The sequence below is a fragment of the Cornus florida genome, unplaced genomic scaffold (genome assembly GCF_030987335.1).
Source record: "Cornus florida cultivar Cherokee Brave unplaced genomic scaffold, ASM3098733v1 CherokeeBrave_3.0.0_Hap2_Chr10, whole genome shotgun sequence".
Classification (NCBI taxonomy): Eukaryota; Viridiplantae; Streptophyta; class Magnoliopsida; order Cornales; family Cornaceae; genus Cornus; species Cornus florida.
Genome location: NW_026775580.1, coordinates 92990658 through 93016983, shown reverse-complemented (window position 1 = coordinate 93016983; position 26326 = coordinate 92990658). Strand labels below are relative to the sequence as shown.

Sequence of the window (26326 nt, the reverse complement as noted above, 5' to 3'; positions counted from 1 at the left end):
ATATTTTTTATATAATAAGGGAATTTGAATATCTATAGGGTAGATATATAGCCATCATATCTAAGGAACCGTATAATGTGATTGAATTTCTTGCTCATTAGTAAACAAGAAATCATTTTCGATATATATAAGGTAATGATCGAGCAAGAATTTCATCGACAGTGTCCGTAGATGTATAAAGATAGACATTGGATTTAGTAACAAAGAAAAAAATAATAAATAAAGGGAAAAAAAAATTAAATTGTACAGGAAAAGAAAGATATCCAAACATATATAATCATTTCATTCGATGATGATAAGATACAAACAAATAATTAGCCGATTATTCATGCTGGATGCACCTAATATGATAAATTTACATTGGGACGTTCCACATTTAAGTTTTATGGAACGAGAATTATTACTTTCAAAATGGATACAGAACTGATGCTAATTGCTAATAATGAAATAAAGACAACCTCGTTGTTTGTGGATACCAGTAATAAAAATTGGAGAAAACATTCCTAAAGTTTTGGAAACCCAACCGACTTTTCAAGAAACTTTGAGGAGACCACTTTTTGTCACTGCATTTTTAAAATATTACATACTTGAAAGTGATCATGATTGTCAGGATCCAACTCTTAAAAACGTTTGTACTATTGGCCCAATTCTTGCAATCCTCGTCATGGTCAAGAGCGTCACATTCCAGTTTTCCAAATAATTAAGAAGGCATTTTGTAGGGCTAAAATCTTTTTTGCAATATGATTTCCAGCACGATACATACCAGTCCACTGACAGCAAATACCATGGTGCCCCTAAAACCTGGAAGAACAAAATTGAATCATCAATTCCAACACAATTACGCAACTCTTGAGAGAGAGGGAAAAACAAAAAAAATTGAGAAAAGGAATATTAAAGTGATAAAAATGAGCACAAATGGCATAACACTGGTAGAAGTTTTAAACTAAATTGGTTAAAAGCATAAAGTGACAAATAAATAACATAAATTGATTTAATTTAAAGTTACATAGTAAGCAAACATGTACAATATCAGATTATATGCATCCCTTGCTAAAAACTGGTTTTGTGACGACACCAGTTGCTTTAATAAGTAGTGAACTTAATAGGAAAATCAAATATAGTGCGGGCACAAACTGGAGTAGAACAATCAGTGAAAGGGCATTGTTATTGTGATCAGCTCATAAGCTACTCGCTGCTAGCATAATGAACCAGATAACAATCTGCAGAAAATATATTCAGCTAACAATTCTTTTCTCCTAGATAACTTTATACGGAGTAATTTACTAGAATAAAGGTAAAGAAAATTGTATTAGTAAAAATAGGCTTATAGGAGCAGAAATAAGTGTGATTGTCATGATGGAGTCTAGAATATATAGAAAACACAAACTTACAAGGATTACTTTAATACTGATGAAATAGAGAAATTTAAATTTCCCCTTATTATTTATTTTTGTTTCTAATGCCGGGTGAGCAACACAAGATCACAGTAATTACTTTCTCATTTCAGGAATTTAGAATACTATAAGAAAAGTAAAAGTACCAGACTTCAAATTCCTCATCAAACGATTCTTTCGGGATGATCTCATATCGCGGAATATTCAATCAATCATGCCTGACTTCTGTTTCAAAACCTCTATCGCCTATGGGAAAACTCTGTCCCACGGTCAGATGCGAAGCTATATACGCAACTCTATTAGCTACCGTGTTTCCTTGAAAATATTGAAACGATATTTCATATTTATCAAATTCTAACGAACCAAAAATTTTGCTGCATCACAATAGTTTTATATCAATATAATTGGAAACTTGAATATAAATTTTAAGAATAAACTCGAACTTTATACAAAAAACTTACTGATAAAGTCCAAGACATTCAATTGGTATATCGTTCTCACGATTTAGCACCTTGACAATTTTTTTATGGTTAATCTCCAATAATATATCCTTTGCTTCCAATCTCCTTTTAAGAATTTCATCTATCCCATGAAGCACTCCAAGTAACAATACTTCATCTCTAGATGTTGCATCAGGAAATGGCTTATAGAAAATTTCCAAAATCCTTCCCCTACAATCTCTTAATACTTCTCCACAACAAGCTTCCTTGGTCCCACCAAGATTTTTCTTAAAAAACACAGAAACATTTAACTTGTACTGTCCATCGAATGGTGCTCTCCAAGAACAGAGTACTGAGTATTTTAATAGTGTCATTGGAGAACTCTCCAAAACATAAATTTGCTGCTTAAACAGGTAATTATAAATCCTTTTTTTGTACTTTTTAGGAATCCAGAGTACCAACCACATGAAGTCATTTATCGAGATATATCTGGTCTTGGAAACCCCAGCCACATGCCAATCAGTGTTGCCCTTTTTGAACAACCCATAATTTTCTAATATAATGTTGTGCTTCTGTTCGAAAAAAAGTTGTTGGGGTCCACAAAAAACATGTTGTTTAAAGATCAAACAATATAATTGTTAAAAAAAATCTGAATTAGATAAAAAATAAAATTAAAAATTAAAGTTATGTATATATTGAACTTACGACTAAATTGGGGATGCAATTGTGGATGCTTTTAAAATTTCCTTCGTTGATAAAAGATACAGAACTTGCAATAAAATTGTCAATGTTTGGAAAATTTCCTTCCTTGATGTAAATGGCACGCACCATTCGATGAAGGATTCCTAAGGAGGCAAAATATAAAAACAGCATTAAAGGCAAAAATATAGTAACAAATAACAACGAAAAGATAAACATTTTAATCACATGAAGCCAGAATCTTTCTTGATTGTTTTTAAGAATCAGGTACAAAAATAGAAATGACAATCCTGGAAGTAAATTCACGAATTAGACGTGTACGTACGATGCTTTGGGAAATGCTCCCGCTTGAAATTGAAGTTTGAAAGATACGGTTTTCACTATTAACCCAAATGAAACGATTTTATATGTTTAGCCCTTTAATTCATTTATTTATTTATCTATTTTATGTTTCCTGATAACCCAATTATTTTTATTTACATTTCAATTTTAATTCTATATTTTTCTCAAGCACTACATTACTATTAGCAACCGGTGGTCTGAACAAAAAAAAAAAGTTGAGACTACATTACTTCAACTGATGTTGAACAATGTAGACTTGTTAAATTTCCCCCCTCATCTTCAAAGGGTTCACATCAAATACACCATGCCAGAAATAATTAAGAAAATAAATAGGAGTGAGGTAAATAAAAAAATTGCTAAGCATATTATTTCGAATGATATTCAATTCAATGTGGTTCAGACTCGATCTTTTATTGATTTCGTGAAGAGTGTATCTGTATTTGAGTCCTAGAATTTACGTTGTATGACTCAATCATACAAATTACCAACTTACTCAACTTTATGCACGAAGCTAATACCAGATTCTACGATGGAAGTTGAGGCATACGGTGTAAATTTGCATAAAATGGGATTTATTTTATTAATTGTAACATTTTCTTTTATTGTCTTTACAAGTATATGATATAGAAGAAAATATATAAGATGTGTATAGCTTAATTTTTTGTCCCGAATTTTCACCTCATACGTGTTATACATGTATGTATCCGTATTCGTATTTTTCTTTTCCGTTTATTTGGCCGAATTTTGCAATGTATTAAAAAAAATAATAAAAAAAATAAAAAAATAAAAAAAAAGTCGAATTATACTCATACATTCCCAAATCCTTCTTCTTCTCTTTTTCCTTAGCGTAATTTACTAACTATGATAATAATAAAATTCCCTAGAAGAGGGAAGTTATAGCTAAACACAATGTAAAAATTCAGATTGAATTAGATATTCGAAACATTTCATGCTGTGAACAACATGCTCTCATTACGGGCAGTCTTCATTTTTTAAAACTAGCAATGACAAGCATGGAATTGATGTTCTCGAACGATAGAAATAAAAGACTGCAATTTGACCTTTGCAACTGGGCATTAGTACTCCAAGTCCAAGGCATGGATTAGAAGTAATGAAACAAAATTCCGTTGATAGATGATGTAATGTTACTTATAAAGACTGAGCATCAGCATTTCAAGATATCTTCAGCAATAGAGAGTTGCATTATATTCTTTGCGCGATAGAGAGGGCAAGGATAAGCGTCGACCTGTCTTTAGCGTGATCTTATGTTTGTGACAAGTCTGTATGAAGAGGAGAAGGTTTTTGGAGGTAGTAAGACTACCGCGCATTCTCACTTTCGGGCTATTGTCGTCAAATGGAGGGCACATCAAAGTGGATGTGGGAGTGCCGAGAGAAGGAAAGAGACTTAATAACTGTGCCTTTTTGGTTTTTTCTACACAGAAGTCGCAAGCCTCGAGAAGACAGAAGAGTGGGCTATGAAGTCTTGAATGGTGATGACTGAGGTGTGTGACTTCATTGCCGGGGACCCAATACTTCTATTCAAGCTACATTCTCGCAATGAGGCAAATAAGGTTTTAAAAAAGGGAAAACCATAGTGGGGAGATGCTTTTTTAAATACAGAGTGGGATTCTCTGGCATTATGAGGAAGAGCAAGGAATGGCGAATTCTATTGTATGGTGTGCAGCTCCATCTATGGTGCCATCCACAATTCGTTGCAATTGGGGATCAGTGTGGTGATTTTAAGGGCGTAAAAGCAAATGAAAAGGTAAACATGAAAAGAATAAAATTTTAGGCCTGGACAGAGAGGAGAAACCCGCTTTTGTGATGGCGGGGGACGGGAAGGTGTTTTATCAGGTGGCTGTGTTGGAAGAACCATGTCAGAATTGACTCTGACAGTAGCATCGCTCAGAGATCAACATGAGAAGTTGTTAACTCAAGAGAAGGATTGGTGGTGAGAGAAGGACGAAGCCAAGTGTGCATCGGAAGTATGCCGGAAATTGAAATATGAGAAGTAGAGGTAAAAGGGACAAGAGAGGTTGGGGACAAGGGTCTTTGCAAGCGCCTGAAGCACGTAAAAAGAAGAGGCGAACAAAAGGAGAGGGTCTTCTTAACAACCAAAAAGGGGTGGGAGGCAGCTCGGTTGCAACATGGCATATAGGGGATGGCAATGGGAGAGATGTCACGCGACATGTGCCGCTATTAATGATCCAATCATAAATGCAAGCATTCGGTCTAGGTTTTAAAATTTTGAAAACATAGACCACCACCTCAAACAAGAATGAACCTGCTATTACTGATCCAACCCGAAATAAAAATACTAGGTAGGAGTGACAATAACTGATACGACATGAAATAAATGTGTTTACGTTTGACTAATCGTGCTTGGATTGCAATAGTGTCATCCCATACCATAGTTGTTAAGGGCACACCTAGGCTCTAAAAAAGTCCCAGGCTTGTCGAGGCTCAGCTAGAGAGCCTTGACCTAGTAAAGGCCAAGCCCCTTTAGTCAGGCTCACTGGCATGCACTTTTTAGTATGTCCCAGGCCAAAAAAAAAAGTGTCTTTCAATTTTTGGGTAAATTCCACTTACCTCTCTTGATTCCCCCTGCCGTTGGGACACCTGACAGAGATGAACAGAATATTTTAAGGTAAGTGAAATTTGTTCTCTATTTTTCAATAATTTATTCATATCATTTTTCTTTTATCAAATGACTACTAAATTAGAATGTCACTATGGGCGATTTCACCCCACTAGGGGCGATTTCAAGGCGATCGTGATTTTGTTTTTCAGTTTCAGTTTGCGATGAAATCTTTTTTAGAAATTGCAAGGATTCCAAGAATTTCACTGAGAAGGGATGTGAAGTCAGCAGTTCCACATCGAGGGCCGTCTTTGTACATCGACGAGGAGCCCGTCAGAGGGAGGAAATCAGTTCTCTCACCTTGCTTGGTCGGTCGTTTTGACAAGGAAGTTGGGGGATGTGATCGGGTGGAGGAAGGGGCGGTGTGAGCATGGAATACGTCCTGTGGAGTGGGGGTTACTCCCTTATCCGATTCGTTGCTCCTATTCAGGTTTCCTTCTCAAGCAAAAGCTCAACGTGTGTTGAAGGAAGGCCGGCGTCAATGCGGATCTGCAACCTTGTGGATCGATGTGTGGTCTTTTAGGGTTGGTTGTTGCGGCGTCCTTAGAGACAAAGGTCTCAAACAGATCCGGATGTTTGGACTGCCCCTTCACCTATGGTGTCATGCTTTATTTGTTGAAGTAGGGGAGTTGTGCGGCGGATTTATGGGAGTTGTTGCAGATGAAACAAGGGACGCCGAAAGCGTTCGGATTACAGTGAGAATAGGATCGACCTGTCCGCAATTCGTGTTTATTAATGATGACACCTTCAGTTACAAGGTGGCGATCTGGGAAGAAGTCGCGCCGGAGTTGGTTCCCTCGACAGAGAGTCTTGAATGCAGTGACGGGTCTCATCTTATGACTGAGGAAGGATGGAATTCGCTTCTTAACAAAGGGAAAGAAGCGGTGCAACAGGTCCAACAATGGCTGAAAGATAGAGAACTTCAAAAAATTTGTGCGAGGAATCAAGTAGCCGAGACGCGCCGGTTAAGCGCGTTGCAGCTGACAAGAATAAAATTACACGTGGCGCTCGTAGAGGCTCACTTCCAGATTCGTCCCTATCCTTATCTACAAGGGTTGGTGAAGAGGTTGGGTAGGGCCGCACAAATTGGCCTAAGGTTGATTTAGGTTGGAGGGGTTCAGGGCAAGCTAAAGTGTTAAGTTTTGGGTCTGGGAGGAATGGGCTCAAGTTCAAGCCTGACTTTGGGCCTAAGACAGCCCACACTAAAAGACGGGTATTTAGAGGACCCAACTCACTTTCTGTTTCCTTTCTCAACGAACCAGATCCATCTAAAAGACAAGCCCAGGTTCAAGCTCAAATCCAAAACCAAACTCTCTCCTCTTCTTCATTTCAGCGTCGGACTGAGAAAGAAAAGTGGAGACTGCCGGTTGCTTCAGCTAGTCGCCAAGGCACTCGATGGACTCGTACTGAAAAACATAAATGGGTAGCATGCTCTCCTTCTCCTTCTCCTTCTCCTTCTCCAGGTTTGACCTCTGTTTCTCATTCTAAGAGCTCATTTTCTACCCCTACTTGTGAGGTGATGGGAAATGGTGGCGGTGGTGTGGAGTATTGTTTGGATCATAAGAGGGGTTTTTCTGAGGCCATTGTTCCACGGGCTAAAGAGTCATTGTCTTCAATGATCACGTCCGGAAGTGTTAGTTGTTCCAACGGGGTCATAGTATGTGTAGGACGGGACCTTCATTTCAAGCTGACAGATGATTTAGCCATGACTTTACTTAACGAACTTAAGCTCTTTGTTGCTCTAAAAGGCTTAAATGGTTTACCCTCCGTGACTGGGACTAATTACACCCATGATTTGATGACAAATTTTACGGATGACCATGGAACAGAGCTGAATCTGCAATTAAACTTGTATCAGAACAGTGTTGAAAGCAAAGGGGAGGAGTTTGAAGATCAGTTTTCTTCTCAACAGATCTGTCCTCTTGCCTGGGATATTGATCAATTTGACGTGGACATTATGGAACCCTTAGCAACTGTGCATCCTGATTGCCTAGAGACGACAAACGATTTGGGTATGGACTAGGTGTTTGATAATATTGGCGAGGTCAGTGAAGCTTTGGGTGTCTCCTCGGAAGGTGATGATGACCGAACACAATCCATTCTTCATGTTATTGTGGCAGGAAATAACCATACAGAGACCTTTAAAAGCACAAAAGTTGATAAAAATAGGAAATATGCACATCGGAAAGGAGATCAGGAGGTTAAGAACCTTATTTCCAATGTCAATTACGAAGGGAAGGATGGAGTGAATAAAGAAAGGGGAAGGACCAGGAGTGGGAAGCAGGGAGGAAGGGCATTGATTATTTTTGGTTCTCAATGAAGATACGAATTATTACATGGAACGTCCGTGGATTAAATGATCCGGACAAAAGAAGGGTGGTTAAAGTCACTGTGAGGAAGTGGAATGCCCATGTTATATGTTTGCAAGAAACCAAGTTGGCTTCTATTACTGATGATGTGGTTAGAAGCCTTTGGGGAAGTAGGTTCTTGGATTGGGAAGCATTGAACGCCTCCAGCACATCGGGCGGCATTCTTATTATGTGGGATCGCAAATGGATGTCCGGAACGAATTTCTGGAAAGGGCTATTTTCTTCGTCATGAGTGTTTCAGATGGAAGATGATACTTTCAGTTGGGTCTTTTCTGGAGTTTATAGACCCGTTATTGATTGTGAAAGACCTGTTTTTTGGCAAGAACTCGTTGCCTTGGTGCTTAGGCGGGGACTTCAATTCTGTTCGATCTCCATTTGAGAGATCCACAGGGGGGAGGTGGTCTCTGGAGATGACCCAGTTCTCTGACTTTATTGATGGTCACCTTCTTATTGATTTGCCATTGGAAGGGGCAACTTTCACTTGGTCAAGCGGCAGAGACCCAGTTACTCTATCAAGGCTAGATAGATTCCTGAATTTTGGAGATTGGGAGGAGAAGTTCCCGGATGTCACTCAGGCAGCTTTGGTTAGAGTCACGTCTGATCACGAGCCCTTAGTCCTTGATTGTGGAGGTATGACATCTAGACGCACACCATTTCGCTTCGAAAATATGTGGTTGAGAGCTGAGGACTTCCAAGGGAAGGTCCAGTCCTGGTGGGGGGAAGCAACGTTTACAGGCTCTACCAGTTATGTGCTTGCTAAGAAGTTTCAGATTCTCAAATATGAGCTTAAGAAGTGGAACAAAGAGGTGTTTGGGAATCTTGAATGGAAGAAAAATAGAGTCCTGGCTTATATTGCTGAACTTGATCGTCTTGATGAGCTAGGGCAAGGCTCAGAGTCTCTGCGCTCTAGAAGAGCATCTTGTCTGGCGACTTTTGCTGAGATTGCTACTATGGAGGAGATTTCGTGGCGTCATAAATCTCGAGCTCTGTGGCTCAAAGAAGGCGACCGCAATACTAAATTCTTTCACAGGCTTACTAACGCTCATAGAAGATACAATAACATTGGGCACATTCATGTGAATGGTTCAGAATTGTGGAAAGAAGATGAGGTGCATGGGGGAATTGTTTCTTTTTATCAGCAGCTCTATACCGAGACTTTGGGATGGAGACCCAAATTTGACGGTTTGCATTTCGATGCTATTTCTATGCTGGATAGTGATAGGCTTGACGTTCCGTTCTCTGAAGAGGAAGTTCTTAAGGCGTTATCCAATTGTAATGGTGATAAAGCTCTAGGGCCAGACGGATTCACTATGCGGTTTCTTAAGGAGAGTTGAGAGGTGGTGCGCAATGAGGTAATGGACAGTGTTATTAAAGGCACGCCTAGGCACGCGCCTAGGCACTAGGCACCTACAGGCGCACTCATAATAGCCTAGGCGCAGCGACCTTCATTAGGCGCGCGCCTGGGACGCGCTTGATGCTTTTATTCAGGAGCGCCTAGGCGCGCCTGATTACTTAATCCATGTGTTATTCAGCTTTTTCCATGTGTTGTTCACTTTTCCATGTGCTGTTCAGCTTTTTCCATGTGCTGTAAATTTGTCTTCTTGTGCAATAAAAGAATAAAATAAAGAAAAGAAATGCAATGATCAAATAAAAATGGATACAACATAGAAACGTGAGAGAGTGGAACAAATAAAGAAAGACCAAAAAGAGAAAGAAAGAAAGGGGAGTAGTTTATTGCAATGAACTTTGTCTTCTTGTGCAATAAAAGAATAAAATAAATTTACCATTCCTGCTTTTTTTTTTTTTTCCTTTTTCTTTTTCTGTTCTGTTTTTTTCTTCTTCCTTTGAGATTGTTTAAGATTGTTTGGTTTTATCACTCAAAACTGAAACTAAATACCTTCTATTTGCAGTTTTTCTTAATGGAGCTTTATTGTTTTAATTGGGCTATTTTGCTGGTTGCTTTATTGGTTTAATTGTGATATATTTAGTATTTTTATTACTGGATGTTTATTGTTTAATTGTGTTCTTTTTGTTAAGAATTATTGTTTTAAATTTTTACTTGTGCGCCTCACATCACTCGGGCGTGCACCTCGCCGTGCACCTCGCGCCTAGGCTCCAATGCCTTTAATAACTATGGTAATGGGCACGTTTCAGGATTTTCATTCTCATGGCACATTTGAAAAATCATTGAATGCATCTTTCATTGCTCTTATTCCTAAGAAGGGCGACGCCTCTGACATTAAGGTCTTCCGGCCAATCAGTCTAGTGGGATGTATGTATAAGCTTATTGCCGAGGTCCTTGTTCTTAGAATGCGAAATGTTTTGGATGGAATTATTTCAGAGTCACAAAATGCTTTTGTTGGTGCAGATTTTAGATTTCGTTATTATCGCAGGAGAATGTGTTGACTCTAGGTTGAAGAGTGAAGTTCCTGGTGTCTAATGCAAACTTGATATCGAGAAAGTTTATGATCACGTGACTTGGAAATTTCTTCTTTACTTGCTTCGAAGAATGGGGTTCGGGGATCGATGGATAAAATGGATTGAATATTGCATCTCGTCCGTTATGTTCTCTGTGCTTGTGAACGGCTTTCCTGCTGTTTTTTTCTCGAGTTCGCGTGGTTTGAGACAAGGAGATCCTTTGTCGTCTTTTCTATTACTTATTGTTATGGAGGGATTGAGCAGATTAATGAAAAAAGCAGAGGATCTGGGTTACATAGGGGGATTCACAGTTGGTAGAGATGTTGCTAATCAGATTGAGATATCCCATTTGTTGTTTGCAGATGATACCTTGGTTTTTTGTGATGCTGATGTTTCCCAACTCAGGTATTTGAGGTGCATTCTTACATGCTTCCAAGCGCTGTCTGATCTTAAGATTAATGTTGGAACGAGTGTGCTTGTCCCAGTGGGGGATGTTTTTGATATTTCCACCTTAGCTGCAGTTCTTGGGTGTGGAGTGGGTGCTTTTCCACTCCCTTATCTGGGATTACCTTTGAGAGTATCCTCTAGAAGAGTGGGGACCTGGGATCCGATAATTAACACGTATGAAAAAAGATTGACGGGATGGAAAAAACAATATCTTTCGAAAGGGAGGAAGGTCACTCTTATTAAGAGCACCCTCTTGTCCCTTCCCACATATTTTTTATCCTTGTTTCAAATCCCGTGCTCTGCTGCTGAACGGATCGAAAAAATTCAGAGAGATTTTCTTTGGGGTGGAAAAGGAGAGGAGTTTAAGTATCATCTTGTTAATTGGGAGCAAGTTTGCAAACCTTTGAAGTTTGGCGGTTTAGGCATTCGGAAGTTGGTCTCTTTTAATAGAGCCTTATTGGGGAAGTGGTTATGGAGGTTCGATAAAGAGCGTCATCAACAATGGAGAAGAGTTATCTCGTGTCGTTTTGGGGAGGAGAGTGGAGGTTGGTCCTCTCGTCTTGTATCTATCAATGGAGGCGTTGGCGTTTGGAAGTTCATTTGGAAAGGTTGGGATGTGTTTTCCACCCATATTCAGTTCAAGGTTCGTAATGGTACGAATGTTAGATTTTAGGAAGACTTATGGTGTGGTGATTAGTTGTTGTCACTTTCCTTTCCTCGTCTCTTTTGTATAACCGAGAATAAGCATGCTTACGTAATTGACTGTTATCATCTTGATAACAATGGAGTTATGTGGGATGTGCGTTTTAGGCATTCTTTTCAGGATTGGGAGATAGCAGAAGTATGCGTCTTTTTGAACCTATTGTATAGACAAAAGGATGTTGGCAGAGGTTGTGATGACATTTTGTGAACCCCCTCTCTTCATGGTAGATACGGAGTTCGATCCATGTTTTTGTGTTTGTCTAAATTTATTGGACATAATTTCCCATGGAAGTGTATTTGGCGCTCTAAAGCTCCTCTTAGAGTCGCCTTCTTTGTTTGGACTGCTACCTGGGGAAAAATTCTAACATTGGATAATCTGCACAAGAGAGGTAACACCATTGTTAACTGGTGCTGTCTCTGTAAAACTGATGGTGAGTCCGTGGACTATTTTCCGTGGACTATTTTCTTATGCATTGTCCTGTTGCGTCTGATTGTTGGAATCTCATATTCAGTATTTTTGGAGTTCAATGGGTAATGCCTAAGCATTCTTTTCAATTAATGAATGCTTGGAGAAGATACCCTGCTACTCGTCATGCTCATGATTTTTGGAGGGTCGCCCCACACTGTGTTTGGTGGTGCATTTGGAGGGAGAGAAATAACAGAAATTTTAAAGGAAAGGAATCGTCTTTAGCAAACCTAAAGTCTCATATTCTTCGCTTTCTTTTCTGTTATGTAAGAGGCAGCGCTTGCTCCTCGATTGATGATTTTTTTATTCTCTTGGACTCTATTGGTCCATAGGTTTGACTTCTGTTTTTTCGTTTTTGCGAATTAGGGACGCGTTCCCCTTTTGAACGTTTTTCTAATATATTTTTTACTTATCAAAAAAAAAAAAAAAGAATGTTTGATATCATATCATGATCATATTTTTCAACATTATGAAATATTTGACAAAATCCATAACTTTATAGTTGCATTTAGTGCTTAATTATGAATACTTACGATAATATATGTTTAAAGTAGTGCATAATGAAAATTATAATTATTTCAGATTCATAATCACATTTAATTTGGTTAATACATATGCATATGAAATTATTTATGAGCATTAATTAACCTAATCCTCTCTTAGTTGATATATCAAAATCCCATTTTTAAAGAATTTTTTATTTTTTGGGCACATAGCTCAAATTGTTCTTATTACACATTGATTTTATTGAATTCATCATCAATTGGTGTTGTGCATGTGCAAAAGAGATGAGGAAACGGTGGATCATCTGCTCCTGCATTGCCCTTTGGCTCAGGATTGTTGGGGTTTACTTTTAAGGTTCTTTAGGTCATGCCAAAGTTCCCTAATGCTTTGGTGGAGGCTTGGAGAGGGTGTATAGTGGGGGCCAAGCTCAGGATTATTGGAGGGTTGCGCCCTTATGCGTCTGGTAGTGCTTATGGCTAAAAAGGAATAGAAGATCTTTTGAAGGAAAGAAGACTCCTATAGGGACTCTTAAGTTCTCTATTATTAGCACTCTTTTTTGTTCTCTATTAAATGAGCTCGGGATTATTGGAGGGTTGCACCCTTATGCATCTATGCATCTGGTGGTGCTTATGGCTAGAAAGGAATAGGAGATCTTTTGAACGAAAGGAGACTCCTATAGGGACTCTTTAAGTTCTCTATTATTAGGACTCTTTTTTGTTAGGTTCTAGGGAGAAATTGTAATTCTATAGAGGAAATTGTTGATATTTTGGGCTCTTTGAGTATTTAGAGGCCCCATTTGGTCTTGTGTTTGTTTTGTGGGATGCATCCCCTTTTGGGCGCTTTAATACAATCTTACTTATCAAAAAAATATACATTTATTGAATTCATATGCAAATAGAAAAGATATATGTATGTTGATTTAACTAATTTATTGAAGGGTTAATTTCACAAACAACCCCTTAGGTTTGGCCAAATATCACTCTCAAACATCTTTCAAAAATAACTATCACTTAGGTCTATTTCTATTTTTCCGTTAAAATCTCCGTTAATAATATAAAAAAGACAACTATACCCCCTTATTTTTTAATCCTATTTATTCCAAAATATACATTATACCTTCAGTTATATAAATAGAAATAGACCTAGTTTAAAATATATATATATATATATATATATATATATATATATATATTATAATCGCAAATATATATTGTAGGTGACGACATCTCTGTGCCATCAACGGAGAACGGCTGTAAATTGCAGCGTTGATTTTTTTAACAAACTAACAAATTGGCGACGGTTAGCAATGATGGGTGGTGGTGGATATTCACGGTCCCGTGGACGGTGGTGGTTTGGTGGGAGGGACGCCGAACCAAAGATTGCTGGTGGAGTCGATGGTCTTGACGCCTTGGATGGGCTTGGAAATTTTGAATTGGGTAGAGCTTTAGCGTGGAGGATCTGTACCACCAACCATCACCGTTCACAGCGGGTGGAGCTCTTTTGCAACGTATTTGCCAAGGTGCCTTCCAGGCCGGCCGGCATGAACTCTCCGCCGCAACCGTACACGGTGTGGCCACCAAGTCCGACGACGTGGATTTTCAGCCACCTTGGGACCTAGTTTCCTGGGTGCCGCTTCATATGGCAGCGTGTTAGCTCCATCTAGGGTCAAGACGAGTTACCTAACTCGGTGGCAACTCAATCTCCTCATCTTGCTCCTCTTCCTCTTGATCCTCAAACTCCATTAACATTTCTTTCACTAATACAACAACTAATTATATATAATCAATATATATATAGCTAACTGTATGACATATATATTGTCAATTTTGTGTAATTTGATTTGGGGGTGTTACAATAACAGTTAAAAATAATTAAATACAAATTCAATTCAATACAATTAAAAATAAGTTACAGATTTAATAGGAGTTCCAAAATAATTTATACATTATAATAGGAAACTAAAGATGTGAGGACTGTATATAGTATGAACCCATTATTGAAAAAATAATAATAATAATAAAATAAATAAAGAAAGAAAGAGGGTGTTTTAAAATTAATTATGTGTATGTCCATATCTAAAACTAATTATGTATATATATATATATAGTATAAACCTATTATGGGTTTAAACAAAATGGGTATCTATAGATATATATGTGTGTGTGTGTGTTTAAACAAAATGGGTATGTATATATATGTATGTATATATAGTTTTAGGGATATTTTTGTCTTTTATCATTTTTTAGGCTAAAGAGTTGTTTTGATAAAGTCAAAGGATATTTAAGTCATTTTACATTGTGTCATAACTGTGCAATTAACGATTGGGGCGTGAGTGAAAAACGGAGCAAAAGTTTCCAATATAAGTGATAGTTATTTTCGAAAGATGTTTGAAGGTGATGTTTGGCCAAACCTGAGAGGGTGTCAGTGAAATTAACCCTTTCTTGAATTGATAAGTTGAAAATATTTCTTTCTTTTTTTTTTTCCCCCTAATTGGAACTCACACACACTTGTCTGTTCTGAGACTTGAACCCCTGACCTCCCTTTGAAAAGTAAGAAGCCGATACCGCTAGGCCACTGGTTATTTCTTATTTTAATATTGACAAGTATGTGTTGAATAGTTTAATTAAACTTTATAAACTTATAATGTGTCCCAAAATTCTTAGGGTGTGTAGGGAATCCAACTTTTTATGGTAGTGGGTTTTTAATACTTTCTTATTGCATTGATAATAGTGAATTTCCAAATTTATCATTGTTAAAAGACAAAATAGTACTCCGTAATTAGTGCACTCCTTTAATTAAATCAATGTCAGAAGGATAGTTTGGGAATGTTATAAAAAATAGTACAACCATTTTTGGAATGGGAAATGTATTTTGGGACAATCCAAAATAGAAAAATGGACAAGAATTTTGGGATGGAAGAAGTAACTAATATATATGATGATCAAATACGCACCTTCCTTTGATCAGCCATGCACATATGTTGCACCTTGTGTTTAGGATCCAAAAGACCTTTGGCACCATAGTGCACATTGAACCTTCAACAACTATGACCCGAATTGACATGGTAACTAAATGTGTCATGTTCGTGTTTGACTTGCAAATCCATTTATAACTAACCTGTGTAATTAAACGTGTCGGATAAATATGTTGTGTTCGTGTTAGAAATGACCCATTTAACACAATGTCTCGTGTTCGTGTTAGAAATGGCCCTAATAGTATGGAATACTAATTAAAAATAAAAGTATACATAATCTAGACTACAAAGACGACCAAGAAAAGCGATTAGTTTCTTTAGCAGATTTGTCTATACTATTTATTCTAGTTGTGTTTTTCTTTTTTAATAAATAAAATGTATTAGAAAGCATTCAAACGGAGAACGCATCCCAAGAGATAAACAAGGAACCAAACAAAAACCCTACGGAGCCAAAGAACCCAAAAAGTCCACAATCTCATCTAAAGATATACAATTTATTGTAGCATGGCGCTTTCTCGTGCTTTGTGCTTTCTGGGTTTTGTGCTGTTACCACGTTCTGGAGGAATGAAGTCCTACTCGACAAGGACATTTAATGTAAGAATTTATAGCACACAAGATTTTATTTCGAGGGAGTGGGAGAAGATGATTCTGACGCTATTTAGGTGGCATTGGCTAGACCAGTCTCAGGTCACATCCCTTTGTTGCGGGACTGTGGTGGATTGTGGCAGAAAAAATAAATAAATAAATAAATAAACACATTCAGATTTGAAAACATGTGGCCTCAGGCGAAGGCTTCAAGGAGATAGTGAAGCATTGGTAAGAAAGGTATGAAGTAGAAGGTAGATAGAGCTTTTTCCTTGTTAGCAAAGTTCACCTTTTAAAAGAGGATGTTCTTTTTTCTCAAAAGTTCAAGCAAACACACACACCCACTATATATATTATGCCTCTACTGAGACTTGAACACTCAGCTTTCCCCATTCTGGTTTGGGAAGGAGAGCTTATAGCACCTAGGCTAGTGACCATTCGTAAATATAAGATTTTTTAAATGTGCATGTTAAGAAAGGAATAAGGAGGTGTTTGGGAACCCTAATTAGAGGAAGGACAGAATATTGATAGCAATTGTTGTGTTTGATCGTACAGAGGGAGCGGGGGTTTAGACAAGTTAGTGAGGTGCAGGGGAGAGGAATGCAACCTTAGTGCTCAGGAAGATTGCTATATTATAAGAGATTTCGTGGCGGCAAAAGTCCAAGGATTTTTTGTAAGGACCCGCCCAAAACCAGTGTAGATATTGGCTATTTTGCACACTCTCCCACATCGCTGGAGGGGAGAAGTTCCTGGCATTTATATGTGTGGATACCCCCTAACCATGTAGATGCGTTTTGAGCAAAATCATGAGCACCAAGAGGAGAGTGTGCAAAGCGGACAATATCTACATGGGTTTTAATTAGGTCATGAAAAATGGTATCAGAGCCCATCCCCAGCCGAAAATGGGAGAGCGTGCATAAGCGCACAGGTTGGCCAACAATGACGCTAGGTCCTAAGAGGGAGTGATTGTAACTTCCCACATTGTCGTGGGAGCAGAAGTTGTTGATGCTTATATGTGTGGACGCCCTTAACCATGTAAGCGCATTTTGAGCATCGGAGGACAGTGTGAAAAGTAACAATATCTACACAGGTTTTGGGTGGATTGTGACATTTGTGGCTCAAGGAAGGGGATTGAAACACGAAATATTTCATAGGTTTTTTTTTCCCGCATGGTTAAACAACTGAAATGTATGATGAAATAATTACATATTGGGCAGTACAAGCCCAACTAAGTGGAGCAAAAGAAGCCCAATGAAGGGAAACAAGGGACAAGCCCAATCCGAGGGAGTACCCATATTGGGGAAATCCTAGTGAATGTTCTTGTGTGGAGCAAGGAGGATGATGTTAGTACGGAGATTATGTCATTTGAACAGTACTTGCATATGGAGAGCATCAAGCAACAACCACTGCTGGATGGTTTGGAGTTTGATGTGATCTCAGCAGAGGATAGAGAGGAGATACAAAGACCATTCACGGAAAAGGCGATGGTTTGTACCTTGAAGAGTTGTGACAAAGATAAGGCACTGGAAGGTGGTGAGGAAAGAGTTAATGGGGGTGGTCCACTCTTTCCAGGTGGGATGACCGGTATGAGAAATGCATAAACGCCAATTTTCTAACACTTATCCCAAAGAAGGGGGGCGAATGACATCAAGGACATTAGACCAATTAGTTCAATTGGTAGTGTTTACAAACTAATAGCTAAAGTCCTACCCTTGAGGTTAAATAAAGCGGTGAATGATGTAATTGGGAGACCCGGAATGATTTTGTTAGAGGGAGGCAAATATTGGATTCTGCTTTAATTGCCAGCATGTGGCTCCATGCTGAGGAGCAACGTGCCCGTGTGATGTGTAAGCGTGATGTAGAGAAGTCTAAAGATGTAGGACTTTCCTGCTTTGTATGCTAAAGAGGATGGGTTTCAAGGAGAGATGGAGGAGGTGGATTTATTTTTGCATCTCTATAGTGAGGTTTTCAATTTTGGTGAATGGGGCCCCATTTGGGTTCTTTGGTAGCTCTAGAGGGTTGAGGTAGGGGGTTCCCCTTGTCCCCTTTGTTGTTTATTAATGTGAGGGAGGCATTCAGTAAGCTGACGAGGAGAGCAGTGGATCTGGGCAATATTAGAGGTTTTAGAGTGGGCAGGGATACGTCTTTGCAGGTGGAGATAATCCCATGTTTTGTTTGTTGATGAAATAGTTGTATCTATGAGGCAGATGAGGCTCAATTCAGGTATCTTCAAGTGCTTTGGTGTGCTTTGTGGTTGTGTCTGGCCTAAAGGTCAATATAGGGAAAAGTGCGTCGGTGCGAAGGTGGGGGAAATGAGACTTTCTGGCTGATATTCTAGGGCGTGCAGTGGGACATTCTGGTCAACGTATTTGGGTTTACCATTGGTAGATCCACTGACAAGGGTGGCTTCGTGGGATCCACTAGTTAGATCGGTTCAAGAGGAAACTTACAAGGTGGAAAAAGCAATATGTATCAAAGGGGGGCGACTTCTACTCTTGAAGAATACCCTTTTGAGTCTTCGAACCTAGTTTCTCTCCCTCTTTTAAACTCCAGCATCGTTGTTCAGAAGATGGAGAGATTCCAAAGGAACTTCTTGCGGGGCAGTAAGGAGGACAAGTTCAAGTATCAACTTTTTAATTGGGAGGAGGCCCATTCAAGTACATGGTCTCGGGATTCAAAGGTTGGACTTGTTCAACAAAACCTTGTTGGGGAAGTTGCTTTGGAGATGCGTGATCAAGTGTTATGGAGGAGGGTCATTAGTTATAATTCAGGAAAGGGAGGGGTGGTTGGTGCTCCTTGGAGGTGCGTGCGCTGGCAGGGGTGGGTGAGGAAGTTATCAGGAAGGGTTGGATGAATTCTCAACACATGTTAGGTTTCGAGTGAATAATGGGAGGAGTATATGGTTTTGGGTAGATGACTGGTGTGGAGAGAGATTATTTTTTTTTTTTTGATAAGTAAAACAGAAAGACCAATAAATAAGGTAATCGTGGGTGTCCGGGCCAGCTTGCGCGCACCTCGACTAATCCCATGAGGCCCTAAAGTTAACGATCGGACAAGCCGCAAGCCTCCAATGGCCTTGCGGAGTCTCGAACTAGTGACCATTGGGGAGCAAAACCCAAAGCCTGACTAGCTGAGCTACCCCGCAAGGTTAACTGGTGTGGAGAGAGATTATTACTCGTGGTTTTTCAGAGACTGTTTCGGATTGCAGCACACAGACTTCCTACCATAACCGATTGTTATCGCCTTAAAACAGGAGGCTGATTTGATATATACAATTCATAAGACCATCTCAAGATTGGAAGGTTGAGGACTTTGTTGAGCTATTGGGGCTGTTGTATAATTTGTAGATCGGTGAGGAGGAGAAGGATGAATTTGAGGTCCTCCCTTTTATAAGTGATTAGTGAATGTGGAAGGGCTGCATTTTTTCTTGTAAGGCTATTTGGGCACACAAAAACCCCTTTAGAGGTAGCTGTCTTAGGCAAGGTTGTTAGAATCGGGATTCTACGTACAATCGTTTTGGGCTCCGCAGAATTGGAATCGTAGAATCGGATCGTGAATAGTAAGATTATACCAAACTAATAAAAATACAACTCAAAGTAACTTTCTAAACAAAAACTATCCTTAAACAAATGTCTAAGGAGTATGTTCATAAAAAAATATTCAAACAGATCTTTTAATTTTTAAATTTTAAATTTTCTATTTCCCTTTGTTTTTTTTTTTTTGGGAGGTAAGACAAAATTTATATAAATGCAAATATTACATTGGGCTTCAAAAACCTGAAGTTTGCAAAGCCCGTCAGCCCCAACTATACAATAGAACAAAGAAAAAAGAAAAGAACAAGGCACAAGACCAATCTGGTTGGATAAAACCATAGCAACAGATGAGAGAGAGCAAATTTCCCTGTTCCCCTGTTGCAATTTCCCAAATATCAGTGGCAGCCGGCAGCCCCTCTCGTGTTTCTCAGGTAAGCCCTCTTAATCTCTTGTTCTCTCTCTCTCCTCCTCCTTCTCCGCTTCTTCTTCTTCTTCACCGAAACCCTAGCGACTCTTTTTTTCCTTTTTTTTTTTCCTCAGGCATCTTATCTCTTCGTCGGAGCTGCTTTGTCGACCGCGAAAGAGAAGGAATTGTGGCACTATGCTAATCGATCTAGGGCTTCTTCTTATTCTGACAACTCTTAAACCCAAAACAAGACCACAAACATGGAGTAATTTAGAATCACTGGGATCGTATAGAATCGTACGATCCCACGATTCTACCCACACTCCCAGCGATTCTACACAAGCAACGATTTTTAGGCGATTCGGATCGATTTGGGCATGTTGGATCGTAAAATCGTGCGATTATACGAGTTAGAAACGCGATTTTAACAACCATGGTCTTAGGGCGGACAACCTTAGAGAGGATTCTGACCATTGATAAACCTCAGGAGAAGGCAGAGTCAGCGTAGCTGATCGTCAATTGGTGTTGTATGTGTAAGATGGATGAGAAGTCGGTGAACAATCTACTCTTGCATTGCCCAGTGACTAGGGACAGATAGGGCTTTATTCTTGCCTGCTTTAGTGTCTCTTTGGTCATGCCTCATTCTACAAACAGCATGCTTACAGCTTGAAGAGAAAGTACAATAGAAGCAAGTTCGAGATGCTTGGAAAATTGCTCCTCTTTGCTGGTGGTCAGGTATTTGGTAGAGAGAGTAATAGGAGATCTCTTGATGGGAAGGAGACTCCTACTTGGGCACTCAAATTCTCTATTCTTTCTATATTCTTATTTTTGTTAGTTGTTATGGTAAACGGTTGAAATTGTAAATTTGTAGAAGATATGATAATTTTAGGGATATTTTGAGGATATAGCATATTGTTTTGGCTGTGAGCTTTCTATTTGGGTTATGCTCCCTTTTCAAGCGCTATTTTATGATATGTTACTTATAAATAATACTCCCTCCGTCCCAATATAAATGTCACTTTTAAAATCAATGGAAGTGTTCTACCAAAGAAAAACAGCCAAGGGAGCACTGTCAGTGTCACTAAGTGGGCTCTCGATTTTTCGCACTTCCTAATTGTTATCCACCATCTCATGAGTTTGTTTTTGAAAACACGAGAGAGAGAGAGAGAGAGAGAAGAAAAGGAGGGGGGGGGGGTTTCTGAAGTAATTTGTTAACCTTGCATGAAGATCCTGTATGGAAGTGCCCCTAGCTATTTCTACCAAAAGCTCACTCCGGATGCTTCATATTCCACCTATAACAACAGTATTCATTCTAAGGGATGGAGAATACCAGAAATACACAAGAAAGTGGTCTACATGGTACATAATCTTGTTCAATGGAACTGACAAATTAATTGAATAATTACTATGGGGATCATAATAAAAGGTTCCTGACAAACAATCTAGCCTGATGCTACAATTCCCCTTCCAGAAATGTTGAGCTTAATTGAAATACTGCAAAAATAAACCACCTATTCTGCTATAATCTCCAATATTTAAAAAGAACATGAAGCAAAAACAGAAGTAAGGTAATTGACATGTAAAAATAGGCAGAGACTACAAATCATAGTTTCCTATTACGCCCATGAATCCCACCGCTGGCAAAATTCCATCTTTTGCGAATCAATGTCTCCCAGAAACTAAAGGCTCCCTCACATGGATTAGTCCTTAGAAGCTTTCAGAAGGAGAGGACTCCTCTATTTAATTTACTCTATATGAACATAGGACCTCACTGCAGAAAGAGCCCTCTCTGTCATTGTAACCTTCAATGCCTCTTTCCTTCAGAAAAATGTAAACACAGCATATCATCACCTCTTTACAGGGGCACGCTATAAACCAAGTCTAGTTCAAATGAACAACTTTTCAAATGAGCTTGAGTTTGCAACAATCTCGGAAGGCGATAGAAACGGGCTTGAAATGCCGTTTGGGGAAGATGAGGAGTTGGCGGCTCTAAGAAGCTGTGATGGGGATAAAGCTCCAGGGCCGGAGGGGTTTACTTTAGCTTTCTTTCATCAGAATTAGGAGGTGGTGAAGGCTGAGGTGATGGGGGCATTGGATTCTTTTTTTCTGCATGGTTCTTTTGAGAAGAGCCTCAACACTTCCTTCATCACTCTTATTCCCAAAGAGGGTGGAGCATGTGAGGCGAAGGAGTTAGTGTTGTTGGGGTGGTGTATAAAATTATTGCAAAAGTCTTCAGTTGTGGAGAGTTCTCAAAGGGGTGATTTCAAACTCCCAGAATGCATTTGGTGGAGGGCGTCAAATTCTGGATTCAATTTTGATTGCTAGTGAATGCATTGAGGCTAGGGAGAGAAGTGGTATTCCGGGGGTTGTTTGCAAGCTGGATATCAAAAAGGCTTATGATCATATTTGCTGGAATTTTTTGATGTACCTGAGGGAGAGAATGGGCTTTGGGCAAAAGTGGAGGTCGTGGATTTTTTTCTGTATTTCGACTGCTCGATTCTCTGTTTTAGTGAATGGATCCCCAGCTGGTTTTTTTGCTAGTTCCCTTGGATTGAGGCAGGGGGACCCTCTTTCCCCATTCTTATTTATTATCGTCATGGAGGCCTTTAGCCATCTGATGGGGAGGGCGGGTGATCTTGGGTTCATTCATGGATTCTCGGTGGGTAAAGCTCCAAATCAGTTGGTCATCTCCCACCTGCTTTTTGTGAATGACACCATTGTCTTTTGTGATGCTATCCACCTTCAGTTGAGGTATTTACGGTGCGTACTGGCCTGCTTCCAAGTTGTTTCAGGGTTGAAGATTAACACTGTGAAAAGCGAGATTGTACCAGTTGGATAGGTGGATGATATTCATGCCTTGGCATACTCTGGGGTGTGGGGTTGGCTCTTTTCCGATCTCCTACTTGGGACTCCCTTTGGGAGCCTCATCAAGGAGAGTTTCTGTGTGGGATCCGATTGTTGAGCGGTTTGGGAAGAGGCTTGCAAGTTGGAAAAAGCAATACTTGTCCAAAGGGGGGAGGGTTACACTTATGAAAAGCACACTTCAAATCTTCCGACCTACTATATGTCGCTATTTCCGATGCCTAAGACAGTTGTTCGAAGACTTGATAATATTCAAAGGAAGTTTCTGTGGGGGGTGTAGGAGGTGAGTTCAAGTACCACTTGGTTAACTGGGAGAGGGTGTGTTCTCCAATTAATAAAGGGGGTTTGGGGATTCGAAGGCTAGATGTGTTTAATAAGGCATTGTTGGGCAAGTGGTTGTGGAGGTTCGGGAGAGAAAGGTTCAAGCTTTGGAGGCGTGTTATAGCTTGTCATTACGGGGAGGGCGATGAAGGGTGGATTTCTAGGAAGGTTAGGAGCCTAGAACCCTAGCAGGTATGGGCTCTTGGAAACTTATCCGTAGAGGTTGGGATGAATTCTCCAAACGTATTCGGTTCAAAGTTAGAAGCGGAAGTAATGTCAAGTTTTGGGAAAACAAATGGTGTGGGGATTCGGATTTAGCCAGTAGATTCTCTCGCATTTACCGGATTGCTATGGCTAGAGATGCGGTGGTCGCTAACTATTATCGACTCGATAATGGGAAGGTGACTTGGGATGTGTAGTTCCGCAGACAGTTTCACGATTGGGAACTTTTGGAGGTTACAGACTTCCTAGCATTCATCTATAAACAGGTGGTGGTTAGGGTGGGAATGGACGAGATGTTGTGGGTGGGTACCCCGAGAGGAGTGTTCGAGGTCAATTCTTTCTACAAATGCATGTTGGAGCGCCCTGGCCCTATGTTTCCTTGGAAAGCCATTTGGAGGACAAAAGCTCCTCTGAAGGTGGCATTATTCTCGTGGACTGTCACTTTGGGAAGTAGCCTTACTATTGATAACCTTAGAGAAAGAAGTCATATTGTGGTTGACATGTGTTACATGTGCAAGAAGATGGGGGAATTTGTCAACCATCTCCTTATTCATTGCTCAGTAGCTAGGGATGTTTGGGCTATGTTTTGGGTTGCGTTTGGTCTTCCATGGGTGTTCCCAAAATCCACGGTCGACTTGTTAAAGACTTAGAAAGGATGGAGAGTGGAAAGTCGAGTCAGAGATGCTTGGAGGGCCACTCCCCTTTGTATTTGGTAAGGTCTGTGGTGCGAAAAAAATAGGAGATTCTTTAAAGGAGAGGAGTCTCCCATTTGGGCTATTAAATACAATATTCTTACTTCTTTATTTTTTTGCGTATATGGGCGGGATTGTAATTCAATGGATAGTCTTTTGAATTTTGTGGATAGCTTAAAGCTATAGAGCCGATTGTGGGTCCGCCGTTGTCTTCTTTGGGATCGCTCCCCTTTTGAGGGCCTTTTATAAAACCTTACTTATCCAAAAAAAGTTCCTTTTGGGATTTGAATATGAAAAAGGAGTTGGAATTGGGATTAGATAGGAATTAAAATGAAATTCCATTTGTATGTTTGGAACAATTGGATTCGAAAGAAAGAAAGAAATTCAGTTTTTAGTTTGGATGTAAGATGGGATTCGAAGTGAAAATATTATTATATATAGATATAAAATTGTAAAATGAGTATATAAAAAAAATGAACTTTAACTTCTCAAAATGTTCTAAACTAGAAATTTGTCTGATTGCTCGTAAATATCTTTAAAATATGTTTTTTAATAATTCTAGAACCAATTTTATAATATAAATAAGAGTAGGCGCAAATTCATTGAGCGTGATATAATAGTTTAGTGTTTAAACTTGAGTGCAGTTGGAAGATGTGATATGGAATGGAATATAGAAATAAAAGAAAAACTACAGGGTAGGAAGACATTAGACATACGGAAAGCACTCAAGAGTCTAGAGATAAATATAAACTAGAGAGTAAGAAGATCTTAGACATTTGTTTCCTTATAGACGGTGTGGGTTTGCATGGATTTGGTGCTTTGGAATTAATTAAAGAAAAATTAGTTCAAAGGATTAAATTTTTCTTCTCCAATCTACCCGGTATTTGAAATCCCATCAATTGTAGTCCCAAATTGATAAAGCAAATTCTTTTATAAAAATAAAAAATAAAAAAACCTATTAGTTACAAGCACAACTTAAATATCCGATTCTACTAAAGTAATACTTACTTTCAAGCTAAACGCAATGTCCTTGAGCTCCGTTACGATATTTCCCATCTTGTAGAGGCTCTGAGGAAGATCGATGTTGCCGAAGTAACTCATTCGGTACTCCTCCACGGACAGAGGATCATCATCCACCTCTTCCAAGGCATTCAGAGAGTTGTCTGCAACCAGCAGTTTCAGCCCTTGCTTCCGGGTCACCGGCATGTCCATCCTCGCATATTTCTCGTCGTCGTTCAACACCTTGCGGGGGAACGTTGACCCGTCTTTCATAAATCGATTGAATGCTCTGTTTTTCTTACCTTCGGCATGAGGAAGTTGTTTTGAACGTAAGTCCGAATCCGAATTATTAGTTGGAATATCTGATTCGGAATTGGAGTTGATGGGAGCGAATGTGCGGAGGGAACAAACAGCCATTCGAGAGAGGAGCTTCGAGTAGATTGTGTTGAGAGCTCTTAATGCCATTGTTGCATCTAGGGTTTTTCGGTGTGAGAGGGAGTAGCTTAATGCCATTGTTGCATCTAGGGTTTTTCGGTGTGAGAGGGAGTAGCTTAATGCCATTGTTGCATCTAGGGCTTTCGGGTGTGAGAGAAAATGGGTATAGAGCTTTTGTTGCAAGTTTTTGGGTGAGAGAGATGGGAAGGGTGTAGGTTTTTCTTTTCCTTTTTTGGTTGGGGTGGGAGGCATACAAAACTCCAACGCGCCTTGTGACTTACAAACGCCGCCCTTCCTTTCTCCTTTTTTTTCCCTATAACTGTGGAACTCGAGCGAGTTGTAAGTATAATAACTTAGCCTAATCTGCGCCGCCCCTTCCCCATTTTTTTCTCGAAAATTGTTAGACCCGGTAGATTTAAATTAGGCTGCAACTCAAGCGAACTGGAGCAACTCAATATATAAAATGTTCAATCGAGTCCAATCCTAACCTTACATTCAATCCGATCTTAAACTTAACTCTATATTCAACCCTAGCTATTAAACCCAAGTTCATCTCTTTTTTTTTTTTCTTTTTTTTTTTTGAACTCGGGTTTACAATTCGAACTTAAATTTCGGGTTAGAAAGTCAGACTAATTCAAGTTATCCATATGACCAATCTCCACGGTGCAAATTTAATGTGGGCTTGAATTACTTTATGATTAAATTACTCTTAAAAAAAGTTTTAAAAACTTATTGCAAATTTATAAATAAATTACCAACAAACTCTTAGAAAATTAATTCTACTAAATGTTAACATAAAATAAATTACGATTTACCAAATGAAGTTAGAAAGAAAAAAGGTGATCGTAATTTGAATAGTATATATAATGCATTTCAAA

The 26326-nt window shown here is 39.2% G+C and overlaps 1 protein-coding gene across 4 annotated transcripts; it reads right to left on the bottom strand.

Moving 5' to 3' along the window:
• Nucleotides 1–260: 260 nt before the first annotated feature.
• Nucleotides 261–26077, bottom strand: LOC132275878 (uncharacterized). 4 transcript variants are annotated; one of them, XR_009470794.1, is made up of 3 exons: nt 1856–2506; nt 1546–1768; nt 261–801 (listed from the first exon to the last, which is right to left on the bottom strand). XR_009470794.1 is itself a non-coding variant. In XM_059777063.1 (3 exons), the coding sequence occupies exons 1-2, from the start codon at nt 25698–25700 to the stop codon at nt 2542–2544; spliced, it is 816 nt and encodes a 271-aa protein (XP_059633046.1). In that variant the 5' UTR covers nt 25701–26077; the 3' UTR covers nt 261–801; nt 2540–2541. The 4 variants fall into 4 exon arrangements, 2 of the variants coding, with proteins under 2 accessions (XP_059633046.1, XP_059633045.1); XR_009470793.1 differs by having other exon boundaries at nt 1541–1768; nt 1856–2505; XM_059777063.1 differs by lacking the exons at nt 1546–1768; nt 1856–2506 and adding exons at nt 2540–2679; nt 25023–26077.
• Nucleotides 26078–26326: the final 249 nt, after the last annotated feature.